This window comes from Bolinopsis microptera, chromosome 3 (assembly GCF_026151205.1).
Source record: "Bolinopsis microptera isolate Bmic1 chromosome 3, MBARI_Bmic_1.0, whole genome shotgun sequence".
Taxonomy (NCBI): Eukaryota; Metazoa; Ctenophora; class Tentaculata; order Lobata; family Bolinopsidae; genus Bolinopsis; species Bolinopsis microptera.
This window is the reverse complement of record NC_087074.1, coordinates 1647953-1672694: the sequence shown is the minus strand read 5'-3', so window position 1 is coordinate 1672694 and position 24742 is coordinate 1647953. Positions and strand designations below refer to the sequence as shown.

The following is a 24742-nucleotide window of genomic DNA, read 5'->3' as shown; positions in this document are numbered from 1 at the left end:
GCATGACTATTTTTATTGTGGCTGAAAAAGGACCAGTTGCCTGTAAGGTCTTTACCGAACCCCGTGTGGGACCACAATGTGAAAATGATCAGGCCAGATGTTTCATGTATATCAATTATTTATTAGGAGCTATGATTACGTGTAAAGGCTGTTGGTCATGTTTAAAGTCAGTTTATTCCTTGTGTGGCAACTTATCCATCCATTGCATATTGATGTGGTAAAACATGCCCTTTCCACTATATATAAAAGTTTGACCATAAATTTGTTTACCACATAAACTGTGGCACTAATGTCAATTAACAATATTTACATTACATAATCTTTCAAGCGTTGTATTTTCCCCAGCACACAACACAACCCAAAAACCGTCGGCCCTACCGATGAAACACGGTCGCAGAACAAAGAGTCCCAATTGTGCTCTTGCTATTCATTGATCGTGTGTATCTACAATAATCTAGCTTAAATAAACTAAGAAAATTTAATGAATCAGTACAGACGTTTGATAAGTTCACTGAGTCAAAGTAATGTCATGGATTCATAATTTTTGAACCCCGGTGGGCAAACACTCGCCGAAAGGTCAAGGCACACCTGTCGATTTTTCACCATACGAAGTAAGAGCGATTGGAACATATAACCCGCTTACAACTCAACCCAAGGGACGATACGTCTGAGCCTCAAAAATCTTCAACAATATACAGCACATAACCTAGATATAGCAAACCTAAACACAACATACATACGATACCAAATAATGTATAATGCCATACTAATTCGAAAGAAAATTATATCGCTATCTAATTTAAAAAATTGAAGAATAAACCTGAAGAAAAGGGAAGGTATAGGGGTTAGGTAGAGCAGAGTAGGAAAACAACAGGATCCTGGCCGCAGGATTTTAAAATTAGTCGTAGTGAAGATTCGTTTTGTGTTCGTCACTTAATTCTTATATAGGACTATACCCTTGTCATGTTCTTTGCAATAGACACCGTGGATACTCATATGATTAAGTTTTAGTTATTAACCTATATCAATGATAATTCATTTGCATCAAGTTGTAACTTGCACCATAGTGTCTGTCATATAAGAATTGTAGTTCTAACAAAGCTTTCTAAGTTATTCTTGAAAATACAGATAGGAGTGGAGAAGTCAATTTTCACTCGTTACTTACGGCAGTGATTCCAAATACTGGTTGAATTGTAAGAAGAATAGTGAGGGACCGAGTGGGTGTTATATGTAGTTGTCTCGACTTGTGACCTGTTGAATAAAAGAGACATTGAACTGGTTATTGGAACTTATTAATTTTAAACATTACCATTAAACAGTGCAACTTATTAAGATTGTGGACAGTCAGGAAGTTATACTCGATACAGATTGGTTTACTGTGTTCTAGTTTCAAAGAACTCTTGCCTAACATCAGCTTGATAACTTTACCCGTCTTATCCCTAGTTATAGTCCGTACGCTGGCACATAGTTATGAACTTATTGATGACGCAACATTATTCACCAAAGAGAATTCTTAAGCTTTTCATTGTGTTTTTTTAAATTGGCTTCTAGTTTAATTATTTGATAGCACCTCCCCAAACAGATAATCCATAACATAGGTGGTGATTGCAAAAAGGTTGTGGGTACAGTGTCCTTATAGAATGTTTTAGGTACACAGCGCTGATTCCACATAGTCTACCAATCTCACATTTCAATTTACGATTTAACGCTCTCAAGTGAGCCATCCCAGTTCAGTTTTTGGGTCAATAATGACTCCAGAAACTAGTTTCCTCTCTACCTTTAATTATTATAATATTCAGAGTCAATTCTAATTCATTTAAGTGTTTGAATCTGGTTCATTTCTACCGTTCGGCTTAAAGTGGATATAACAACATTTCTTTGTGTTTGATATGCAGCAAGTTTACACTTCATAATTGATGAACAAGTTTAAGAATTTTGTAGCGGATTGTTGGCAGAAAAGTGTTTTTAACATTTATCTACAACAAATATTTTGGAGTCATCGCAAAAAGTATAAACTTACCTAGGTCTGATACTCTATGATATTGATTGATGTGAGCAAAAAGAAAAGTCAAGGTGACCATAAAACTGACCCTGAGGCACCCCAAATATACAGACAGTTTTTCGATTCTTCTCCAAGTACTGAAACATATTGGCTGCCTAATAGAGAGTTAACTGGCTAATAAATATTTGCAGTCCACGAATCCATAATTCATTCAGTTTATAAGCAGTTTATCATGACAGATTGTATCAAAAGCTTAACTTAAATCAATGAAGATGCCTAGTCCAAGATTTTTAACTCTTAGTTATATTTCAATTAATCGACAGATGTATGTTAAGTGCATGGCTTGTCGAAGATTTTTGCTGAACCATATTGTATTTTCATATAATAATCCTTCGACTTGAAGAAACCTGTAAGCCCTGGATAATTTCCTGACATTTGAAATTTCGCAGCGGACCTGTTTGTGAGTGAGGAGTTTAGGTTCAACGTAATACATTATAGGGTCAAAGTTAGGACTAGAGTTGTACACTATTGACATTGTGAGGGTAATGGTTAAGGGTATCACTAGCGACCTTTTCATCTGACCACAATATTGCAAAATGCATTTTGGTATGTCACGTGACAAATTTAGCCGAGGGACGGAAGCGGAGGTCGGAAGTCAGTGGACTCTGTTTGAGTCCTGGCGGACTCCGAGCGGAGTCCGCCGGAGCTGGCGGACTCCGGCTGGATTCAAGTCTGGCGGAGAGGGTACCGCGGAGTCCGCCAACACACGCCGGAGTCCGCATCGGACCGAGTCCGCCAAGAGGCTTACTCAGGCGGCGGACACTCTGCCGGTATCCTCCGCGGAGCCTGCTCTGGAGCCGCGGCTGACTTTAAAGTCCCGCTCGGAGTCCGCTCTGGAGTCCCCGCTCGGCTCCGCTCGAGTCCGCCCAAAATGACTCGATCCAGTTTAACTACATTTTAAGCGGGAGCACCGGCCCGGAGTCCGCACGGATTCCGCGGCTCCGCCTTGGGTGCGGACTCTACTCCGCGACGGATAGTGCCAATAAAAACGACTTCGAAGTCATAGAACAGTTCTATATTAAACTGATGGTTTCAAAACAGGAAAGAGAACAACTTTTTATCTGACAACCATTGATTAGATAATTAATTAATTATTAATCACTTGATTAAACAAATATCAAAAAATTATAAAATTATTTTCGATCAAAATATTTTAAAATTACGTAACATGAATAATATAACGAACTTTTTCACTAAATTAATCGGAAATCGAACAGTACTTTATATATGACCAAATTATATACTAGATAAGATTCCTTACTTATGAAGTCTCAGCTGGCACATTTGGTGCAATGTTCCTGACATTTTAAGTCAGGTTGATCCACAATGTATTCCGCCTTTTCTGCATGAACAAGCATACTGCCACAACCTGACTTTTAACAGTTGCAACAGGATGTTTTATAATGAGGCTTTTTCGGAGCTGTATTCATAAGAGTGGTCACTGGTAAACATGCGCCATTATCTCTCTTTCATCCTCAGCTTATGGATCAGGTGATTATTATCTTACGCTTGCGGCTGATGGGTAAACAAGATAGATGTTTTCAGCTGTCCCATATGTGGCGGGAGCTGTTCCCGACTTGATTTCTGCTGTTTGAGATTGCGAGCTTCTGATCAAGAACTGAAAGTCCTACTTCATCTATCATCTCTATTGTGATGAAATCAACTGCAGCATCAAAAGTTCTCCGACATGCATTTAGGTTGCTGTGTATAATTTGCCGGAATAAAAAGCATCTATTTACACTATCATCGATAGATGCGATCGTTCTTGAATAGCCGATCACTTACCAATTCGTGGTGATCCAACGTGGTTTTGTCTGATCCAGTGAAAGCGTGGAACACAGCAGTATCGTGTTTACGAGCCTCCAAGTTTAAGGGGGGAGTCAAATCGGTAGTTCATAATAATCTTGTATACCCAGTAGATTTGTCAAAAAACTAGAGCTGAATTCTATTCCAAGGTAATCAACCAAACCATTAATTTAACAGTCATAAACTCCTTACTGTTCATAATCATTACAAACTCGTACATAACTGAACTTTTTTAAAAATAGTGGAAATTATAGGTACCCATATCTCTCAATACTCTTTACATAACATTCTGAAAATGAGGATGACCGTCAAATACCAACCAAAGCCCAAGCCATAACTTTATTAAACAATCTTCTTGGCTTGAATCAATTCAAGACTCCAATCCACAGATAAACCTGACTTTGTGAACACATCCTGTAACTCAATCAAATCAAGGCAAAACCGATCTCTTTCTAGATGCCCAAAGCAGGTCGAAAATGAGTGCAATAATGACAACTTTAAACAGTTTTGGACCATGCTAATTATTGATAAAAACGTGGAATATACGTCAACAAATCCTTAATTACATAAATAAATGCCAGTCCGTACGGCGCTATACGAAATATATGTTAAAGCGCTCTACGCAGCTACTCCTACCTCAAACATTTTGCGCGGGTTTCGTTATGCGCGCAAACGTACGTTTATTCTTGGCCGTTAATCAGAACCCTTGAACATAACCGCTATATGTGGCAGTGACTGTAAATTTCTACAACAATTACTGAATTATCCATCCATAAAGTGATTTACAAAATTACACCTAAACCTGTGTTTTCGTGTGTTGCACTTAAACGTTACTGGCGGCTGACTGTGTGGTCTGACGTTTGCATCTAGGATCGACTCTGCATGATAATGTAGTAACAAATTTGTAAAGTGTTTATAATTGTTTTATTTTATATATACTCTGCAACCTGGTAGCACGCTAACACAAAAACAAAATGTTGGCCTGGCTTGTGCAAACCAAGATAAATAACACCGCACAACCGAAAAAAGCAGACAGGAGAAACGTCCGTGCAAAATTTCAATGTAGTCAACGGCACAAAGAACACACCTAGCACAAATGTGTCCATTACCCACCTACATAATATGAACAATTTGTGTCGGAACTCCATATAACACATCTAATAAAAAAACAAAAGAAAATAAAACAAAAGTAAACATTTGTAATTACCAAATATTCAATCAATACATAACATAAAATCTAATAAGTACACAATTCAAAATGGAGTCATAAACAATAGAATATTTGTTGTGCCTAATAATCTATTGACTTTCAAAGTTGAATTTAGTTAAGTATGAAATGCACCCATCAAAGAAAGTGTAAAATGTTTAATTTTAAATTTTAAATATTGAGTAATTGCTCAATGGCTATAAAATGTAAAAATTCTAAGCAAAAGAAATCTTATTTTAAATAGTTGGTACAGTTGTATGACAGTACATGGCATGACTAGTTTTATTGTGGGCTGGTAGAAAAAAAAAAGGACCCAGTTTCCTGTAATGCTTTACCGAACCTCCAGGGACCACAATTTGTAAATCAGTCCGAATTTTCCTATGTAGAGCAATTTATTATTTTGGAGCTATGATTACGTGGGTAAATGCTGTGTTACAGTTAAAAGGTCAGTTTTAACTGGGTGCAAATTATCCATCCAGATGCTTAGTGTCATGTGGGTAAACATGCCCTTCTACGATATATAATGTTTGACCATAAATTTGTTTTTACCACATAAACACCCTTGGTTGCAACAAATGTTCAATTAACAATATTACATTCATTGAAATTTAAAGCTTGTTTTCCCCATCACTACTACCCAACAAAAACCTGTCCGGCCCACCGAGAAACACGGACGCAGAACAAAGAGCCCAATTGTAGCTCTTCTATCTGTATTCTTGTGTATTCTACTATAAACTAGCTAAATATACTAAGAAAAATATAATGGAAACATACAGTCTTTTGATAGTTTCACGTGTCAAAGTAATGTTCAAGTGATCAAATTTTTTTGATCCCTTTGGCCAACACACGTCCGAAAGGTCAGGTCAAACCTGTCGAATGTTTCACCATCCGAATAAGGCGATTTGAACATATACTCAGCTTACAACTCACCCATTACGAGACGGTCGTGAGCCTCAAAATTCTTCAAAATAAACAGTGCACAATACCCTAGTTAGCAAACACTAAACACACATACATACGATACCAAATAATTATATGCCATAACTAATTCGAAGAAAATATATCAGCTATCTAATTTAAAAAATTGAAGAATAAACTGAAGAAATGGGAAGGAGAGGGGTTTGGGATAGGCAGAGTAGGAAAACAACAGGATCCTTTGCCACATGATTTTAAAATTTGTTTGTAATGAAATTCGTTTTGTCTCGGTCTCATAGATAAAAATATAGGTCCTGATACCTGTCATGGTTTCCTTTGCAATAACACCGTGGTTTACTCATATGAATTAAGTTTGTTAAATAACCTATTTCAATGATAATTCATTTGCATCAAGATTTAACTGCATCCAAGTTTTGTCTGTCATATTTAGATTGTAGTTTCAACAAAGCTCTCTTAAATTATTCTTGAAATATACAGATAGGAGTGGAGAAGTCTATTTCCCCGTGACTACGCAGTGATTCCAAATAACTGGTTTATTGGTAGAAGAATAGTGAGGACGGAGTGTTGGTGATGAGGATTGTCCCTCGTCTATGTGACCTTTGAATAAAGAGAAACATTGAGACTGGTGATTGAACTTATTAATTTTAAACATTTTCCCAGTAACAGTGCAACTTATGAAGATTGTGGACAGTCAGGACGTTAACTCTTGACAGTTGGATTACTGTTTCTAGTTCAAGAAATCTTTGCCTAACATCTGCTTGATAACTTACCGGTCTTATCCCTAGTGAGTAGGCTTACACTGGCACAAGTTTTTGTAACTTATTTGAAGTACGATCAGTTATACCAAAGAGAATTCTTATGCATTACCTTTTGGTTTATTAATATTGCTTCTAGTTTTATTATATGATACACCTCCCAAACAGATATTCCATAAGCATAGGTGTGATTCAAAACGGTGAGGAACAGGGCCTTATAAGTTTTTATGTACACAGCGTCTGATTTCACTATAGTCAACAAACTCACATTTCAATTACGATTTAGACGCTCTCAAGTGAGCATCCAAGTCAGTTTTCTTTGGTCAATAATGGACTCCAAGAAACTTTAGTTTTTCCTGCTACCTTTTATTATTATATAATCATGTCAGTTCTAATTCATTAGTTTTTGAATCTGTTCATTTCTACAGTTCGGCTATCAAAGTGGATATAACAACATTTCTTTGTGTTGATATGCAGCAAGTTACTCTTCATATAATTGATGAACAAGTTTAAGAATTGTTGTTAGCTTTGCAGTAAAGTGTTTTTATACATTTTATCTACACATATATGTAGGTGTCATCGGGCAAAAGTATAAACTTCCGTAGGTCTGATACTCTATATATTTCATTATGTAGAAAATGAAAAGCAAGGACCTATTACTGACCCCCTGAGGCACCACCAGTATTACAGACAGTTATTCGGATTCTTCTCCAATTACTGAAACAATTGCTGCCTATTAGGAGAGTTCAACTGGCTATTAATTTAATTTTAATCCCTCGAATGTCCATAATTCATTCAGTTTTTTTAAGCATTTATCTATGACAGATGTACAAAAGCTTTACTTTAAATCAATGAAGAGCCTAGTACACATGATTTTTATCTCTTAGTGATTTTCATTAGTCGCCAAGAAGTTAAGTGCATGGCTTGTTCCTAATTGATTTTTTCTGAAGCCATATTGATTTTCATATAAAAATCCTTGCATACTGAGAAACTGTAAAGCCTGGAGAATATCAATGACATTGATATATTCAGCTGCGGAGCGGTTTGTGAGGTTAGGGTCAACGTTTAATACATTAAAGGGTCCAAAGTTAGGAGCAGAGTTTTGTAACACATTGACATAGTTGAGGGTAAGTTAAGGTTTTTATCACTAGCGACCTTTTCATCTGACCACAATATTGCAAAATGCTATTTTTGTATGTCACGTGACAAATTATGCCTAGGGTCGGAAGTCGGAAGTACGGAATCAGTGGACTCTGTTGGAGTCCGGCGGACTCCGAGCGAGTCCGCCGAGCTGGCGACTTCCGGCGGATTCAAATCTGGCGGAGATGTCCTGGCGAGTCCGCCAGACACTCCGCCGGAGTCCGCAGTGGGGGGGAACCGAGTCCGCCTAGTGGCTTACTCTGCGGACGGACACTCTCTGCCGATCCGCCGCGGAGCCGCTCGGAGTCCGTCTGCGGACTTTAAAGTACCGCTCGGAGTCCGCTCGGAGTCCCGTCACGGCTCCGCTCGGATGTCCTCCAAAATGTACCTCGAGTCCAGTGGGGGTATAAAATACATTTTAGGCGGAGCACCGCCGGAGTCCGCTCGGATTCCTGCGGCTGGCCGCCGCGGACTCTACACCGCCGACGGATATTGCCAATTAAAAACGACTTCTGATGTCTTAGAAGTTCTAGATTAAACTGATGTGTTCAAACAAGGAAAGAGAACATACTAATTAACTGACAACCATTTGATTATATACTTCATTAATATGATAATCAATATTAAACAAATATTCAAACTATAAAATTATTTTACGAGTCAAAATATTTTAAAAATTACGTATGCCTGAATAATAAATCAACTTTTCACTAAATTAATCGGTAAATCGAAGCAGTACTTTATATATGGACCCATATTATAAACAGAGATAAGAGTCTTACTATGAAGTCCTCAGCTGCACATTGTGCAACTTACCTGACATTTAATCATGTTTGATCCACAATGTATTCCTGCTTGTTCTGCATGAACAAGCATTGTCCACAACCTGACATTAAACAGTTGCAACTGATGTTTTAAATGACTTTTTCGAGCTGTGATTCATAAGAGTGGTCACTGTACATGCGCCCCAGTTAATCTTCTTTCAATCCTCAGCTTGATCGGATCTAGGTTATATTATCTTACCCTGCAGCTTGATGGTAAACAAGATTATAATGTTTTGTTCAGCTGTCCCCAGATGATGCGTGAGCTGTTCCCACTTGATGTCTGCTGTTGAAGATTGCGACTTCTGTTCAAGAACTGAAAGTCTATCTTCATCTAGTCATCTCGATTGTGATGAAATCAACTGTCAGCATCAAAAGTTTCTCCGACATGCTTTAATGGTTGCTGGTGTAGAATTTGCCGAATAAAAAGCATCTATTATTACACTTTTCCATCGATAGAATCGATCGTTCTGAAAAGCCGATCCTTACCAATTCCGTGGATCCAACCTGTGGTGTCTGATCCAGTGAAAGCGTGGCACAGCAGTATCGTGTTTACGTGCCTCCAATATTAGGGTGAGTCTAAATCGTATTTCATAATAAAACTTTTTTAGACCCTTATGTAAGACCAAAAACTAGGAGCAGAATGTCTATACCAAGGAATCAACCAAACCATTATTTAACATGCCAAAACTCCTTACTGGTTCCATAATCTTTACAAAACTTCGTACTATAACTGAACTTTTTAAAATAGTGAAATAAATGGGTACCCATACTCTCTACTCTTTACTTAACATGTCTGAACTTAGGGATTACCGTCTATACCACCAAAGCCAAGCCCATAACCTTTATTTATTAAATGCTTCTTGGCTTTGGAATCAATTCAATTCAAGGACTCCCCAGAACCACAGAAAAAAGAACCTGACATTGTGAACACATCCTGTAACTCATCAAATCAGTCTAAACCGATCTCTTCTAGATGCCCAAAGCAGTTTCGATAATGGAGGTTTGCATAGATGACAACTTTAACAGTTTTTGGACCATGCTTGAGATTATTGATAAAAACGTGGAAATTTATGTAAACAAATACTTAATTACTAAATATTGCCGTTTTCCCGTACGGCGCATAACGTAATAATATGTTAAAAGCGCGCGCAGCTAATCCCTACCTCAACATTTTGCGCGGTTTTCTTATCGCGCACGTAACGTATTATTCTTGGCCGTTAATCAGACCCGTGACATAAACGCTATAGGTGGCAGTGACTGTAATTTACTTTCAACAATTACTGGAATCTACCATCCATAAAGTGAGTTTACAAAATGACACCGTAAACCTCGTGTTTCGTGTTCACTTAAACTTACTGGCGGCTGAACTGTGGTTTCGACGTTTGCAGCAAATCGGACTTCTGCATGATATTGTATTAGCAAATTTGTAAGTGGTATAATTGTTTAGTGTTTATAATCACTCTGCAACCTTAGCACGGCTAACACAAAAACAAATGTTGTCCTGGCTTGTGCAGTAACCAAGTAAAAAAACACGCACGGGCCAGATAAAAGCCGGGATGTCTGGAGAAACTCCGCAAAATGGGTTCATTGAGTCCACGGGCACAAAGAAGCAACTACTAGCATTGTGTCCTTTACCCTCCTCATACTTTGAAACATTTTGTGGCGAACTCATTGAACAACATCGAATTAATAAAACAAAAGGTAAGTAAGAACAGAAGTTAAAATTATTACCAAATATTCAATCAATACATATCATAAATTCTAATAATGGAAACACAATGCTAAAAGGATGCTTAAACTATAATATTGTTTGTGACCTAAAAATCTAATGACGTTTCAACAGTTGAATTTTAGTTAATTATGAAATGCCACCAACATCATAGTAGGGTAAATGTTATTTTTAAATTTAAAATGAGAAGATTGCACTATGGCGTAAAATGGTTAAATTCTAGCAAAAGATAATCTTATTTTTAAATATTATGTTACAGTTTATGACAGTACTGGTGCATGGACTTATTTATTGATGGCTGGTAAAAGGACCCAGTTGCAGAAAGGGCTTTACCGAACCCCAGGGTGACCACATGTGATAAATCATGGCCAGATGTTACATATGTATATCTATAATTTATTTTGGAGCTATGATTAAGTGGTATAGTGGTTGTCATTTTTAAAGGTCAGTTTATCCTTGTGTGCTAATTATCCATCCAGATGCTTAGTGTGTGGTGTAAATCATGCCCATCTACGATATATAGCTTTTGACCATAAATTTGTTTTTTACCACAAACTGAGGCACTAATGTCAATTAACTTATTTAATTCATTAGATATTTAAAGCGTGTTTTTCCCCAGCACACTACAAAAACAACAAAAACCTGTCGCCACCTGAGGAAACACGGTCGCAGAACAAAGCCAATTGTGCTCTTTTCTATTCTGTGATCTTGTGTCTCTACTATAAACTAGCTAAAATATACTAAAAAATTTAATGAATCATTACAGTCGTTTGATACTTTCACGTGTCAAAGTAATGTTCATGGTGGATCAAATTTTTCTTGAAACCCGGGTCAAACACATTCGACCGAAAGTGTCAAGGCAAACCTGTCGATGTTTCACCATACGAAGTAAGGCGAGTTTGAACATATACTCAGCTTACAACTCAACCCATGGGACGATGACGTCGGAGATGCCTCAAAATTCCTTCAAATATACAGCACATACCTAGATAGCAAACTACTAACACACATACATACGATACCAAATAATGTATAATGCCCAGAACTAATTCGAAGAAAATATTATCAGCTATACTAATTTAAAACTTGAGGGAAGACTAAACCTGAAGGAAGGGAAGGAGAGGGTTTTTGGGATAGGCAGAGTAGGAAAACAACAGGATCCTGAGCGCAGGCTTTTAAAATTTGTTGAATGATATTCGTTTTGTTTCGCTCTAGATTAATATATAGGTCATGATCCCTTGTCCATGGTTCTTTGCAATAACACCGTGGTTTTACTCATAGATAAAGTTAGTTAATTAACCTATTTTCCAATGATAATTCATTTGCCCAAAGTTGTAACGAGCACCATAGTTGACTGTCATATTTAGATTGTGTTCTCAAACAAAGCTTTCTTCAGATTATTCTTTGAATATACTTATAGAGTGGAGAAGTCCTATTTCACTCGTAGACGTACGCAGTGAATCCAAATAGCTGTTGATATGTAGATGATTAGTGATGACGGAGTGGTGGGATGAGGTAGTTGACTCGTATTGGTGACCTGTTGAAAAAGAAACATTGAGACTGGTGATTGGAACTTATTAAATTTAAAACAGTTCCAGTAAACAGTGTGCAACTTATGAAAGATTGTGGACAGACAGGAAGTATATACACGTTACAGATTGGTTTACTGTGTTCTAGTTCAAAGAAATCTTTGCGCTAACATCTGCTGATAACTTTACCGGTCTTATCCCTAGTGATAGGCCTTACTCTGGCACATTTTTTTGAACATATTGAAGTACTGCACATTATCACCAAAGAGAATTCTATGCCATTTCTTTTGTGTTTAACTATGGCATCTAGTTTATTATTGTGATAACACCTCCTCCAAACAGAAACAGAAATTCCATAACATAGGTGTGATTCAAAAGGGTGTGGTACAGTCCCTTATAGAGTGTTTTAGTACACAGCGTCTGATTCCACATAGTCTGACCAATGTCACTTTCAATTTACGATTTAACGCTCTCAAGTGAACCCACAAGCAACCCAGTTCAGTTTTTGGTCAATAATGACGTCCAAGACACTTAGTTTCCTCTACCTTTGTTAATTATATATTATTCAGTGTCCGTATCTAATTCATTAGTGTTTGAATCTGGTTCATTTCTACAGTTCGGCTTAAAGTGGATAAAACAACATTTCTTGTGTTGATATGCAGGCAAGTTAACTCTTCATATATGATGAACAAGTTTAGAGAATTTTTTAAGCGTTTGCAGTAAAGAGTTTTTAAACATTATCTACAACAATTGTTTGGAGTCATCGCAAAAAGTAAAAACTTACCTAGTCTTGATACTCTATATATATCATTGATTAGATAATGAAAAGCAAAGGAACCTAATACTGTCCCCCTGAGGCACACCAAATATTACAGACATTTTTTCGGATTCTTCTCCAAGTACTGAAACTATTGCTGCCTATTAAGAGGTAACTGCTATTAATTTATTTGCAGATCCCTCGAATTCCATAATCATTTCAGTTTTTTAAGCAGTTTACATGACAATTGTATCAAAAGCTTTACTTAAATCAATGAAGATGCCTATTACAGATTTTTATCTCTTAGTGTTTTTTCAATTTAGTCCGACAGAGAATTAAGTGCATGGCTTGTCGAATGATTTTTTCTGAAGCCATAATGATTTCATATAATAATCCTTGCTACTGGAAGAAACAGTAAAGCCTGAGAATATCAGATGCTAGTATTATCGCTGCGACGTTTTGGTGGAGGTGTGTTAGGGTCAACGTTTTATGCCAATAAGGGTCAAAGTTAGACTAAGTGTTGTACCTATTGACATTGTGAGGGTAATGGTTAAGGTTTATCACTACACCTTTTCATCTCTGACCACAATATTGCAAAATGCCATGTTGTATGTCACGTGACTAATTTATGCTCTGAGGGTCGGAAGTCGGAGGTCGGAAGTCAGTGGACTCTGTTGGAGTCCGCGGACCTCCGAGCGGATTCCGCCGAGCAGCGGACATCCGGCGTTCAAGTCTGCTGAAGTTCCGGCGGAGTCCCCGCCAAAGCACTCCGCCGGAGTCCTCACGGAACCGATTCCGCCTAGGTGCTTACTCTGCGGCGGACACTCTGCCGAGCCGCCGCGGGCCGCTCGGAGTCCGCGCGGACCTTTAAAGTCCCTCGGATTCCGCTCGGAGTCCCGCTTCGCTCCGCTCGGAAGACCGCCAAAAATGTACTCAGGTTCCAGTGTAAATACATTTTAGCGGAGCATCCGCCTTATTCCGCGTCGGAGTCCGGCGGCACACGCCGCGGACTCTTACTCCGCGACGGAAAGTGCCAATAAAAACGACTTCTGATGTCTTAGAAAGTTCTAGAATAAACTGATTGTTTCAAAACAGGAAAGAGACAACATTTTATCTGTACACCATTGATTTGATAATTAATTATTAGTTAAATCAAGTTATTAAACAAATATTCAAAAATTATAAAATTATTTTCGATCCAAAAAATTTTAAAATTACGTAACATGAATAATAAACAACTTTTCACTAAATTAATCGGGAAATCGAAGCAGCTACTTTATTATATGACCCATATTATATACAAGATAAGAGTAACCTCTAAGGGAACTAACCGGAATAAGCTCGGGAGGTCCCTGATCCCCGGAGATGAGAAGCTGGTAAAGCTGGAGCACGTGAGTTCGTGTCAGCTTGTGGTGGATCAGATACTGCAGACTATCCACGCCCGACTCTGCGATAATGGGTTAATTAGTTAATTAGAGATTTAGTTAATTAGTTAATTAGTTAATTGGAGATTCAATTAATTAGTTAATGGTTAAGTCGAATTAACAAATAAAATTGCAGGTACTTATAGAAGGATAATTTTCAAATCTATCAGCTCCGAGGTGAACAATGTTTGTGGTCAACAGTCATTATCACTTATCGAGTAATGAAACACACAAACTTAAGGTACTTGAGCAACACGATCAGTTCCAGACCATATTAGGTAATGTTCCAGACCATATTATTATTAGGTAATGTTCCAGACCATATTAGGTAATCCCTCCCTTGCTGAGCTGCAATTACAATATCAATAAGATAATGGAGCCCATTACATAGCCTTCCAGTATTGTATTCAGTGCAGGTCTCTCAGTAACTTACAACTCTATAGTATCGTGTTGAGTATACCCTTATATGGGCATCACGTGTTTAGTATACCCTTATATGGGCATCACAAGGTAACTTTCAACTACGACCTGCCCATTGGTCAGGTTCGGGCAGGGCTTAGAACCATCAAATCAGTATTTTCAACCAGCCTTTTGTTTGCAAGGCATGATTAACTTCCCAACACAGCTATGTACAGTAGATATACCGTGACAATTATTGTCCGCAGGTAACACGAGTGTTGAGTATACCCTTATATGGGCACCACGTGGTTTATCACAATCTCCTTACAGAAACTCTAGAACTAGCAGTCTACACTGCGACCCCAGACACCAATTTCATCTGACAAGGTAGGTACATACTCATCTCTCAAGCTCTCAAGCTCGGCTGTATTGATAGAACTCAGTGTTATTAGATTTCTAGAAACATTGAGAAATCAGAAATGAAACAAGGTGTATCAGATGAGTAGCGTGATTATCACTATTTGCACGTGCTACATTATCACTATTTGCACGCGCTACAGGATACTTTATAAATGGTTCGACAAGTTCAATAATATGGAAAACGCAATGATATGAATTATGACTGAGTGCAGATAATACAACTAAATTACACACTTGAGGGGATTATAAGGAAGCCCGATTTAATTGAAACTATTACGAGAATACGATATACATTACATGTAATATAATAATGTACACCGTGATTAAGGTTACAGAGGAGTGGTGATAGTGAGTATTTTGTACTTGATACCACAGAGACCCACTGGGGGAGGGAGGTTGATATTTCGCAAGACCACTGAGACCACAGAGATTACCACTGAGACTACAGAGACCACAGAGACCACTGAGACTACAGAGACCACTGAGACTACAGAGACCACTGAGACTACAGAGACCACTGAGACTACATAGATCACTGAGACTACAGAGACCACTGAGACTACAGAGACCACTGAGACCACTGAGACCACTGAGACTACAGAGACCACTGAGACCACTGAGACCACTGAGACTACAGAGACCACTGAGATCACTGAGACTACAGAGACTACAGAGACCACTGAGACCACTGAGACTACAGAGACCACTGAGACCACTGAGACCACTGAGACTACAGAGACCACTGAGACTACAGAGACCACTGAGACCACTCCAGCTGAGTACTTTACAACAATTCGGCTCTATTTATAATTCAACAATCAACTGGTTCCTTTATCGTCACACAGTGTATGGTAAAAGATTCGAACGTAACCACTTTATATAATACTATTGATACAGCTGCCGATAGTTGGATAATATCCGGTTGGAAGAGACAAGGACAAATGAAACAGGAAGTTAGGAATGTAGGCAAATTTTCGCAACTTACCGCTGTGAAAGAGAAGCTTCCTGTCCGCGTCGTCCAGAAGGTGCAGCAGCGAGGGCATTATTGTAGTGACAATTAGTTCGGGAGTGCAGAGGTCTCGGTACAGAATCATCGTGCTTATACCTGTTAAAATAGTGACGTCACGTGAGTTAAGTTGTGACGTCATGCTGTTAAAATAGTGACGTTGTAGTGTGACGTCACGTGAGGGAGAGTGTGACGTCACGTGAGGGAGAGTGTGACGTCACGTGAGGGAGAGTGTGACGTCAGAAGATGCTGAATACACATGACGTAGACCGTAGAAAGATGAATAGTACAAAACAACTGAATTTATTTTAACAAGGGTCGGAGAAGGGCACTAACCTATATTGGACATGTGCTGCTGTCTGCTGAGACTGCTGTTTTTCGTGTAGTGTAGCGCGAAATAGTTTCCAATATCACGCATCTGCAAGATTTGCACACAACGGTAAACAATGATATAGTTCAGTTAAACAATGCCGGGAAATATAAATAGGATGAGCAAACTATTTATTAACGCAAAATATGAAATTATATGTAACAAGATACAGTAAAACCCCGATTTACCGCGCCCCGATTTACCGCAATCTCCTTTCCCCAAGATATGGCTTAACGTGCATAATGTAAAGTGTAAACGAACAAAAACCCGATTTACCGCGAACCCCGATTTACCGCGGATGTTTCCTTTCCCCAAACTCCGCGGTAAATCGGGGTTTTACTGTATTACTCTTATCGACAATATATTATATTGTTAAGAAATATTAATTACCCGTGTCAAGGCGGCTTTCCTACTAAGTACTTAAATGATAAAAAGAGTAAAAGGATTACGTAACTTACTGCACTACGTAACTTTAATTAATATCTTATAATAAGAATACGATAGTTTACTTCTCGTCGTGTAAAGATAGTAAGAGACACAGTGTATGGAATGGAAGTGGTAATTTAACGGTTAACTATGAAAATAATATAATATGTAAACAATAAACACGTGATGCCCATATAAGGGTATACTAAACACGTGATGCCCATATAAGGGTATGTATAAACAAACATACCTCTTTTAGGAACAAGTATTTAAGTAGTTTAGTTCTGAGTTGTTGACTTCCTTTACTACAAAGTGAGCTGAGGTGTTCTCCCAATGTTGTGATCAGTGTTTCGTTACTGTCTCGTAACACCTGACCAGGTTTAAATATAGCGGTTTTTAGAAACAATTAAGTTATTGAATAACAAAACCAACCAGTTCCTTTGCAATAAGACAGTACTTATCTATAGTAAGTGAAACTGAAGCTAACTAAGCTAACTAAGCTAACTAAGCTAACTAAGCTAACTAAGCTAACTGAGCTAACTCAACTCATTAAGCTAACTAAGCTAACTAAGTTAACTAAACTAACTAAGTTAACTAAGTTAACTAAGCTAACTAAGCTAACTAAAGTTAACTAAAGTTAACTAAGCTAACTAAGCTAACTAAGCTAACTAAGCTAACTAAGCTAACTAAGCTAACTAAACTAACTAAGCTAACTAAGCTAACTAAGCTAACTAAGCTAACTAATTTAACTAAGCTAACTAAACTTACTAAAGCTAACTAAGCTAACTAAGCTAACTAAGCTGGCTAAGCTAACTAAACTTAACTAAGCTTACTGAAGCTAACTAAGCTAACTAAGCTAACTAATTTTACTAAGCTAACTAAGCTAACTAAACTAACTAAGCTAACCTGGCAGTAGTCAGACAAGCAGGACCAATGATCGGAGATAGATTTATTTGCATTTTGCTGCTTCTTCCGCTTCTCAAACAAATCATTAGAGAAGTTCATGAATCGTTCCTTGAAGTCAGCAGCTTGGTATTGTGGAGAGGAGGAGGGAGAGGTAGGGAAGAGAAACTCATACTTATCAGCAGTCAGTACTACCTGTTAAAAGGGAGCTGTCAGTAATACCTGTAATAGGACACAGTCATTATAGTGAGTACTGCCTGTTAAAGAGAACAACAGTGAAATTAGAGTGTTATTAATTGACGGTGGTGGCGCTCTAATATAACTTGCGGGATGATATTTTATCCCAAACTTCACAAAAAAGTGGGTTATTTCTCAGAAAAAAGGGATATTTCCAGGAGAGATGCTGAGCTGAGTAGAGAATGTTCAACAAGAACTATCGTGTAATCTAATTTACAATAAATACACTGGTCACAAAGATGGGTCACATTACAAAAAAAGGGGCTATTATTTTAAAGGAGCAATATACATTGATACTTTGATAAAGAGCAAGATATGTCGACCATTTTTAGTCAAATCACTAAAGATATGAACAGTCTGTACACACTACTAAAGTATTGGCACGTGTCCAACACACTGTTAAAGTATTGACACGTGTCCAACACACTGTTAAAGTATTGGCACGTGTCCAACACACTGTTTAAGTATTGACACGTGTCCAACACACTGTTAAAGTATTGGCACGTGTCCAACACACTACTAAAGTATTGGCACGTGTCCAACACACTACTAAAGTATTGGCACGTGTCCAACACACTGTTAAAGTATTGGCACGTGTCCAACACACTACTAAAGTATTGGCACGTGTCCAACACACTGTTAAAGTATTGGCACGTGTCCAACACACTACTAAAGTATTGGCACGTGTCCAACACACTGTTAAAGTATTGACACGTGTCCAACACACTGTTAAAGTATTGGCACGTGTCCAACACACTGTTAAAGTATTGACACGTGTCCAACACACTACTAAAGTATTGGCACGTGTCCAACACACTGTTAAAGTATTGGCACGTGTCCAACACACTGTTAAAGTATTGGCACGTGTCCAACACACTACTAAAGTATTGGCACGTGTCCAACACACTGTTAAAGTATTGGCACGTGTCCAACACACTGTTAAAGTATTGGCACGTGTCCAACACACTGTTAAAGTATTGGCACGTGTCCAACACACTGTTAAAGTATTGGCACGTGTCCAACACACTGTTAAAGTATTGGCACGTGTCCAACACACTACTAAAGTATTGGCACGTGTCCAACACACTACTAAAGTATTGGCACGTGTCCAACACACTGTTAAAGTATTGGCACGTGTCCAACACACTGTTAAAGTATTGGCACGTGTCCAACACACTGTTAAAGTATTGGCACGTGTCCAACACACTGTTAAAGTATTGGCACGTGTCCAACACACTACTAAAGTATTGGCACGTGTCCAACACACTGTTAAAGTATTGGCACGTGTCCAACACACTGTTAAAGTATTGGCACGTGTCCAACACACTACTAAAGTATTGGCACGTGTCCAACACACTGTTAAAGTATTGGCACGTGTCCAACACACTGTTAAAGTATTGGCACGTGTCCAACACACTGTTAAAGTATTGGCACGTGTCCAACACACTGTTAAAGTATTGGCACGTGTCCAACACACTGTTAAAGTATTGACACGTGTCCAACACACTACTAAAGTATTGGCACGTGTCCAACACACTACTAAAGTATTGGCACGTGTCCAACACACTACTAAAGTATTGGCACGTGTCCAACACACTGTTAAAGTATTGACACGTGTCCAACACACTGTTAAAGTATTGGCACGTGTCCAACACACTGTTAAAGTATTGGCACGTGTCCAACACACTACTTAAGTATTGGCACGTGTCCAACACACTACTAAAGTATTGGCACGTGTCCAACACACTACTAAAGTATTGGCACGTGTCCAACACACTGTTAAAGTATTGGCACGTGTCCAACACACTGTTAAAGTATTGGCACGTGTCCAACACACTACTAAAGTATTGGCACGTGTCCAACACACTGTTAAAGTATTGGCACGTGTCCAACACACTACTAAAGTATTGGCACGTGTCCAACACACTGTTAAAGTATTGGCACGTGTCCAACACACTGTTAAAGTATTGGCACGTGTCCAACACACTGTTAAAGTATTGGCACGTGTCCAACACACTGTTAAAGTATTGGCACGTGTCCAACACACTACTAAAGTATTGGCACGTGTCCAACACACTACTAAAGTATTGGCACGTGTCCAACACACTGTTAAAGTATTGGCACGTGTCCAACACACTGTTAAAGTATTGGCACGTGTCCAACACACTGTTAAGGATTGGCACGTGTCGAACACACTACTAAAGTATTGGCACGTGTCCAACACACTGTTAACAAACCTTTTCAAGTCCGGACAGCACTTTACACTGTACGTGTTCAGGACGCTGCTTGTAGTTCCACAGCAACAATGTGAACGTCTGAAGAGAAAAAGAGTGTGTTATACCACAATCCATAAAATACATTACTTTTTACATATTTTATAATTCAACCATCTTTGACATCATAAAAGTGCTTTTTGTGAGTGAGCATAAAAATCATATTAACATAAAGGCGATATTATCTAAGTAAGGGGGCCCGCCTATCAGCCCCATTGCACAAGGACCAATCAGACCAAAAATAACTAAAAGCTTATCCGGTCTCAGAATCACGACCCGGATAAGTAATGAATATTGAGACGGCCCCAAAATGCGGGTGAGAATAATCCGTTACCAGGGTTACCAGGGTTACCAGGATTACCATAGTTACCAGGGTTACCATAGTTACCAGGGTTACCATAGTTACCACTACCCGGGTTACCATAGTTACCAGGGTTTCCATAGTTACCTGTTTAAGAGACACATTATACTGGTTACCAGGGTTACCAGGGTTACCGGGGTTACCAGGGTTACCAGGGTTCCCATAGTTACCTGTTTAAGAGACACATTACACACTACACCGTGTTCCAGGCAACTATCCAACACACACTCCTGAAAAAAACAATCATTACACATATTTACATAATACTACACAATATGATATTGACATAACTTACATAATCGTAACACTGTTACATTTTGTTTGTTACATTATTCATAACTTATATTATCATTCATGAAGTTGTTTATTAAATGTAAATAGTATACGGTATTATTATAACATATTCAGGTTACATAATTCCGTCACGAACATTGGGTAAGAATTATCTTTAACTAGACATTTTAGGATCATGGTCAACAAAATAGTTTTTAACTATAAATCAGCTCTACCTCAATTTAAAAGCCATCTTATACACCTAAGAAAAACCATAAAATATTCTCAAACAAATTAATGAAAAGTCGGGTACATACCTGTAAAAAGACGGAATTGGAGAGGGCGAATGTAAAGAAGAGAGCTGAGCCAGGGGTGGAAGTGCTGTCAACAGAGTCTCCAATAATTCTGTTTTGTTCTATGTATTCTGTTAATCCTGATCTGTGGGGTGAGGGGGTGAGGGGGTGAGGGGGTGAGGGGGGGGGCAGTGAGACTTACTGAGACTATTCCTACTAGTCAGTAGTGATACGCTGGTAGCAAATAATTGATATTTGTACTAACAACTATCATCAAAATTGTCTTTTATTCGAATACTGTCGCAATAATAACCGCTATCTAAACACGTGATGCCCATATAAGGGCATCACGTGTATGTAAGGGTATACCAAACACCACACGTGATGCCCATATAAGGGTATACTAAACACCACACAAACTAAAGAGAAAGATTGTGACGTATTGTCTTACTTCTCGCTCATCTCGATAGCACCGTGCAGTGAAGCTAGATGTGTTATCAGTGTCTCCGAACTGGCTTTAAGTAAGTCGTCTTCTTTTTCACACATCACCTGAAATAGATTTAAAGGCTTCATCAATCTACTGAGCATCCTTTAGTAACGATTGTAACAGGTAACAGTAGTGTTGTCATGGTAACAGTAGTTACAGTAATAGTCTCATGACGATTGAAACTATGGTACGTAAATCGATTAAATGGATCAAGTCAGATAGATCAAGTCGACAAGTCAGATAAGATATATAAAGACAGCCACCTCGCCGCAGTTGCAGAGTGTATTGGCACACTGTTTGAACCCCAGGAGGAAGAATTGAGCAAAGAAGGTAGAGAATCCTGTAATGTCGTTGCCAGGGAGATTCAGACTCTTTTCCAGCAGGATTAGGAGTCCTGAAAACAGACAATCAGTAAAATTATCCCTTTTGTAATAAATGTTTTTCAATATTTTTTCAATATTTTCAAAACTTTACCTAATTAAACATGACAAATGTAAAACTAATTACAACACTACAAATCTTTTACATTTATTGAGCGGGCATATCCTGTCCAAACCCAGATGCACGACATGAAGAATTCGTTATAACTTTGTATGAAAAGCATTAATATATATTATATATATATAATGTATAATCCCCACCCTTACCAGTTAAAAGAGTAGATTTGATGTTAGCATCAGAACAAGTGTCAGCAAGAGCGATCATCTGATCCATAAACTGACTCTGAGCCAGCAACAGCACATCTTTACTGATGTTATTAATTGGATTAATTATATTTCGAGCAAAACTTCCAAACTCGAAGTTGTTAATTTTAATTTCGAAGCATCAACTACCCATAAGAATCATTTCAAATATTAATTATGTACGAAATATTGCACATCAGATTAGATCGCATTTAAAATTAATGGTAAATATGGAAGACTGACACAAGGATAGAATTAGCAATAGAGAGGATGGTTAGGAGTAGGGACCGCTTTACAAACACACTACAGACAGGACTTCTAGGTGGCTCCTTTTCAGTTTGCTCCGAACACTGCTGACCCAGAACTCCAATCAAGTGAGCTAGAATTATTATTGAGACCTGACGTATTCTAGTTAAATTCAAATTAAATTATTGTTGAATATTTATAAAAATTGTGTTGTCAATGATACATGGTCATTAATGAGTTTAACATTTACATTGCAGATAAGTTATATAGGTACAAAAGAAATTTTCTAAACATCAAACTTTGATTCTTCTAAAATTTGTTTCACATGATGAAAGGTAAATCAATCGAGCTACAAAAACCTTGTTTTCAGGAATTGAAGTACATCTTTGGACACAACCCAAGTTGTTGGCAAGGTTAAGGAGATGTGACAAGGACAAGTAGAGTGATCCTCGCTGTTGAGCCTCACTTTCTGGGTCTATTTTAGGATCTTTTTCTGTATCGTTACTCTTGGATTCTTTCTCTTCCACGATTTTCCCAGCTGTTATATTCTCTGCTTCATTCATTGTTGTCTGTATTTCTGTGTTTGTAGTATTCACAATCAACACTGGTTCATCACCAAAACACTTGTCCAAAGAGCACGTTGAAAAGAGATCTGGGGTTAATTTGATTAACATTTATTTATAAATTATTATGCTTAGCAGCTTTGGAAGTGTAATCCTATCTTATGCTCATGTATTAAACATGTGATCTACATTTGTGTTCACTAATTGAATTGGATTACAGATCCACTTACAATGGCCAGGGCATTATAAACAATAACCCTACCATGTGCATTATCAACCCCTACAGGATGATGCAACTAATTTGGAAATGTGCAAACGTTAGTTCGACTGTGGAGAGGAACCTGGTTTAAGTAAAACTGAGCTCCTACCTGTACTGATGACAACATTTGTATTCCAGTTCATGATAAAGTCTATGAGACTCAATACCAAAGGAGCTAGTTCACTGATGTGGGTTGTAGGCTCTGACTGAAAGTAAAACACTATTTATCTCCTTTATCCTTTCATTGAATCATCAATAAACGTTAAGAACACATCAAATAATTTCACCAGCACAACCACAGTTAATAGACCAATGTAATATAATATCCTACTTGTTTGGTGAGCAAAGATAATGTTTCAATAAGAAGTGTCCCATGCTGGCTCAAAAGGTATTCCTCCAGGACACTCTCCTTCGAATTTTCGTCACAAAGGCCCATGATATCGGTTATAAAGTGCTCCATGAGCACACTCTGGACACTGGCCAGATCCCTGTAACAAGTTTAAATATTTATGATAACAGGATTAATAGCAAATTTCTGTTGATTTGAATTTTAATAGTGCAACTTTAAAAATATGAATATTATGAAGATGTATACTTACAAAAGAGTACACTTGGAAGACTGATAAAGGTCCTGATAACATTTCAGAAATTGCTCTAAATTCTTATTTCTTTTTAGGCTATCGTTCTTCTGAGAATTGATGTATGTGTGCCACACTGCTTGAATGTCATTACTCATATCACCATTGCCGACACTAATTCTATCGAAGTCTATAATCAGTTAACATCATCAATGATAATGACATATGATATTATCCACAAATTAAAAGTCACAAGATGATATTTAGATAAAAGATTCAAGATTGTATTCAACGAGTACTATAACAGCTGTTAAACTTAATACCATTAGAGCAATGTCAGTATAAGTAGGTACACTAAGACTACTTTTAAAAAAATGTAATCTCTTCTTTCCTCTCTTTCCTGTTTCTATACAGACATGTCACATCATGACAGCTACATGGCATCAAGAGCTAAAACAGTTGCAGCCGGGTACTCAGTGCATTCAGATGCAGAAATAGAGTCACAATGTTGACAATATACAAGTTTCTAGTCCGTAGTCATTTAGAGTACTGCTGCCCTCTGTGGAATACCAGAAAAATCTCAGACATCTAAAAGATTGAAGGAGTACAGTGTTCTTTTGCCTTAAGGATTTGGGTTGTTCAACATTTTACAGCGACTCAAAGTACTAATGCGAAGGAGGAGAGAGCGTTATCATCCATATGTGGAAGATCTTTCACCAACGCTGCCCAAAATGATGATGGTGAAAATTTTGAAAATAACTGGCTACACCGAGCATTTTATTAACAATAAATAGAA

At 38.0% G+C, this 24742-nt stretch overlaps 1 protein-coding gene across 1 annotated transcript; it reads right to left on the bottom strand.

Annotated features, from left to right (window-relative positions):
• Positions 1–2959: 2959 nt before the first annotated feature.
• Positions 2960–24132, bottom strand: LOC134812443 (uncharacterized). Its single transcript, XM_063819866.1, has 17 exons — positions 23968–24132; positions 23700–23856; positions 23478–23574; positions 22906–23198; positions 22544–22698; positions 22265–22365; positions 21881–22011; positions 21582–21679; positions 21155–21275; positions 20735–20794; positions 20168–20245; positions 17697–17888; positions 17041–17160; positions 16331–16412; positions 15974–16093; positions 14077–14192; positions 2960–3085 (listed from the first exon to the last, which is right to left on the bottom strand). Exons 1-17 carry the CDS (start codon positions 24102–24104, stop codon positions 2960–2962), a joined length of 2184 nt encoding a protein of 727 aa, XP_063675936.1. The 5' UTR covers positions 24105–24132.
• Between the last annotated feature and the right edge of the window lie 610 nt (positions 24133–24742).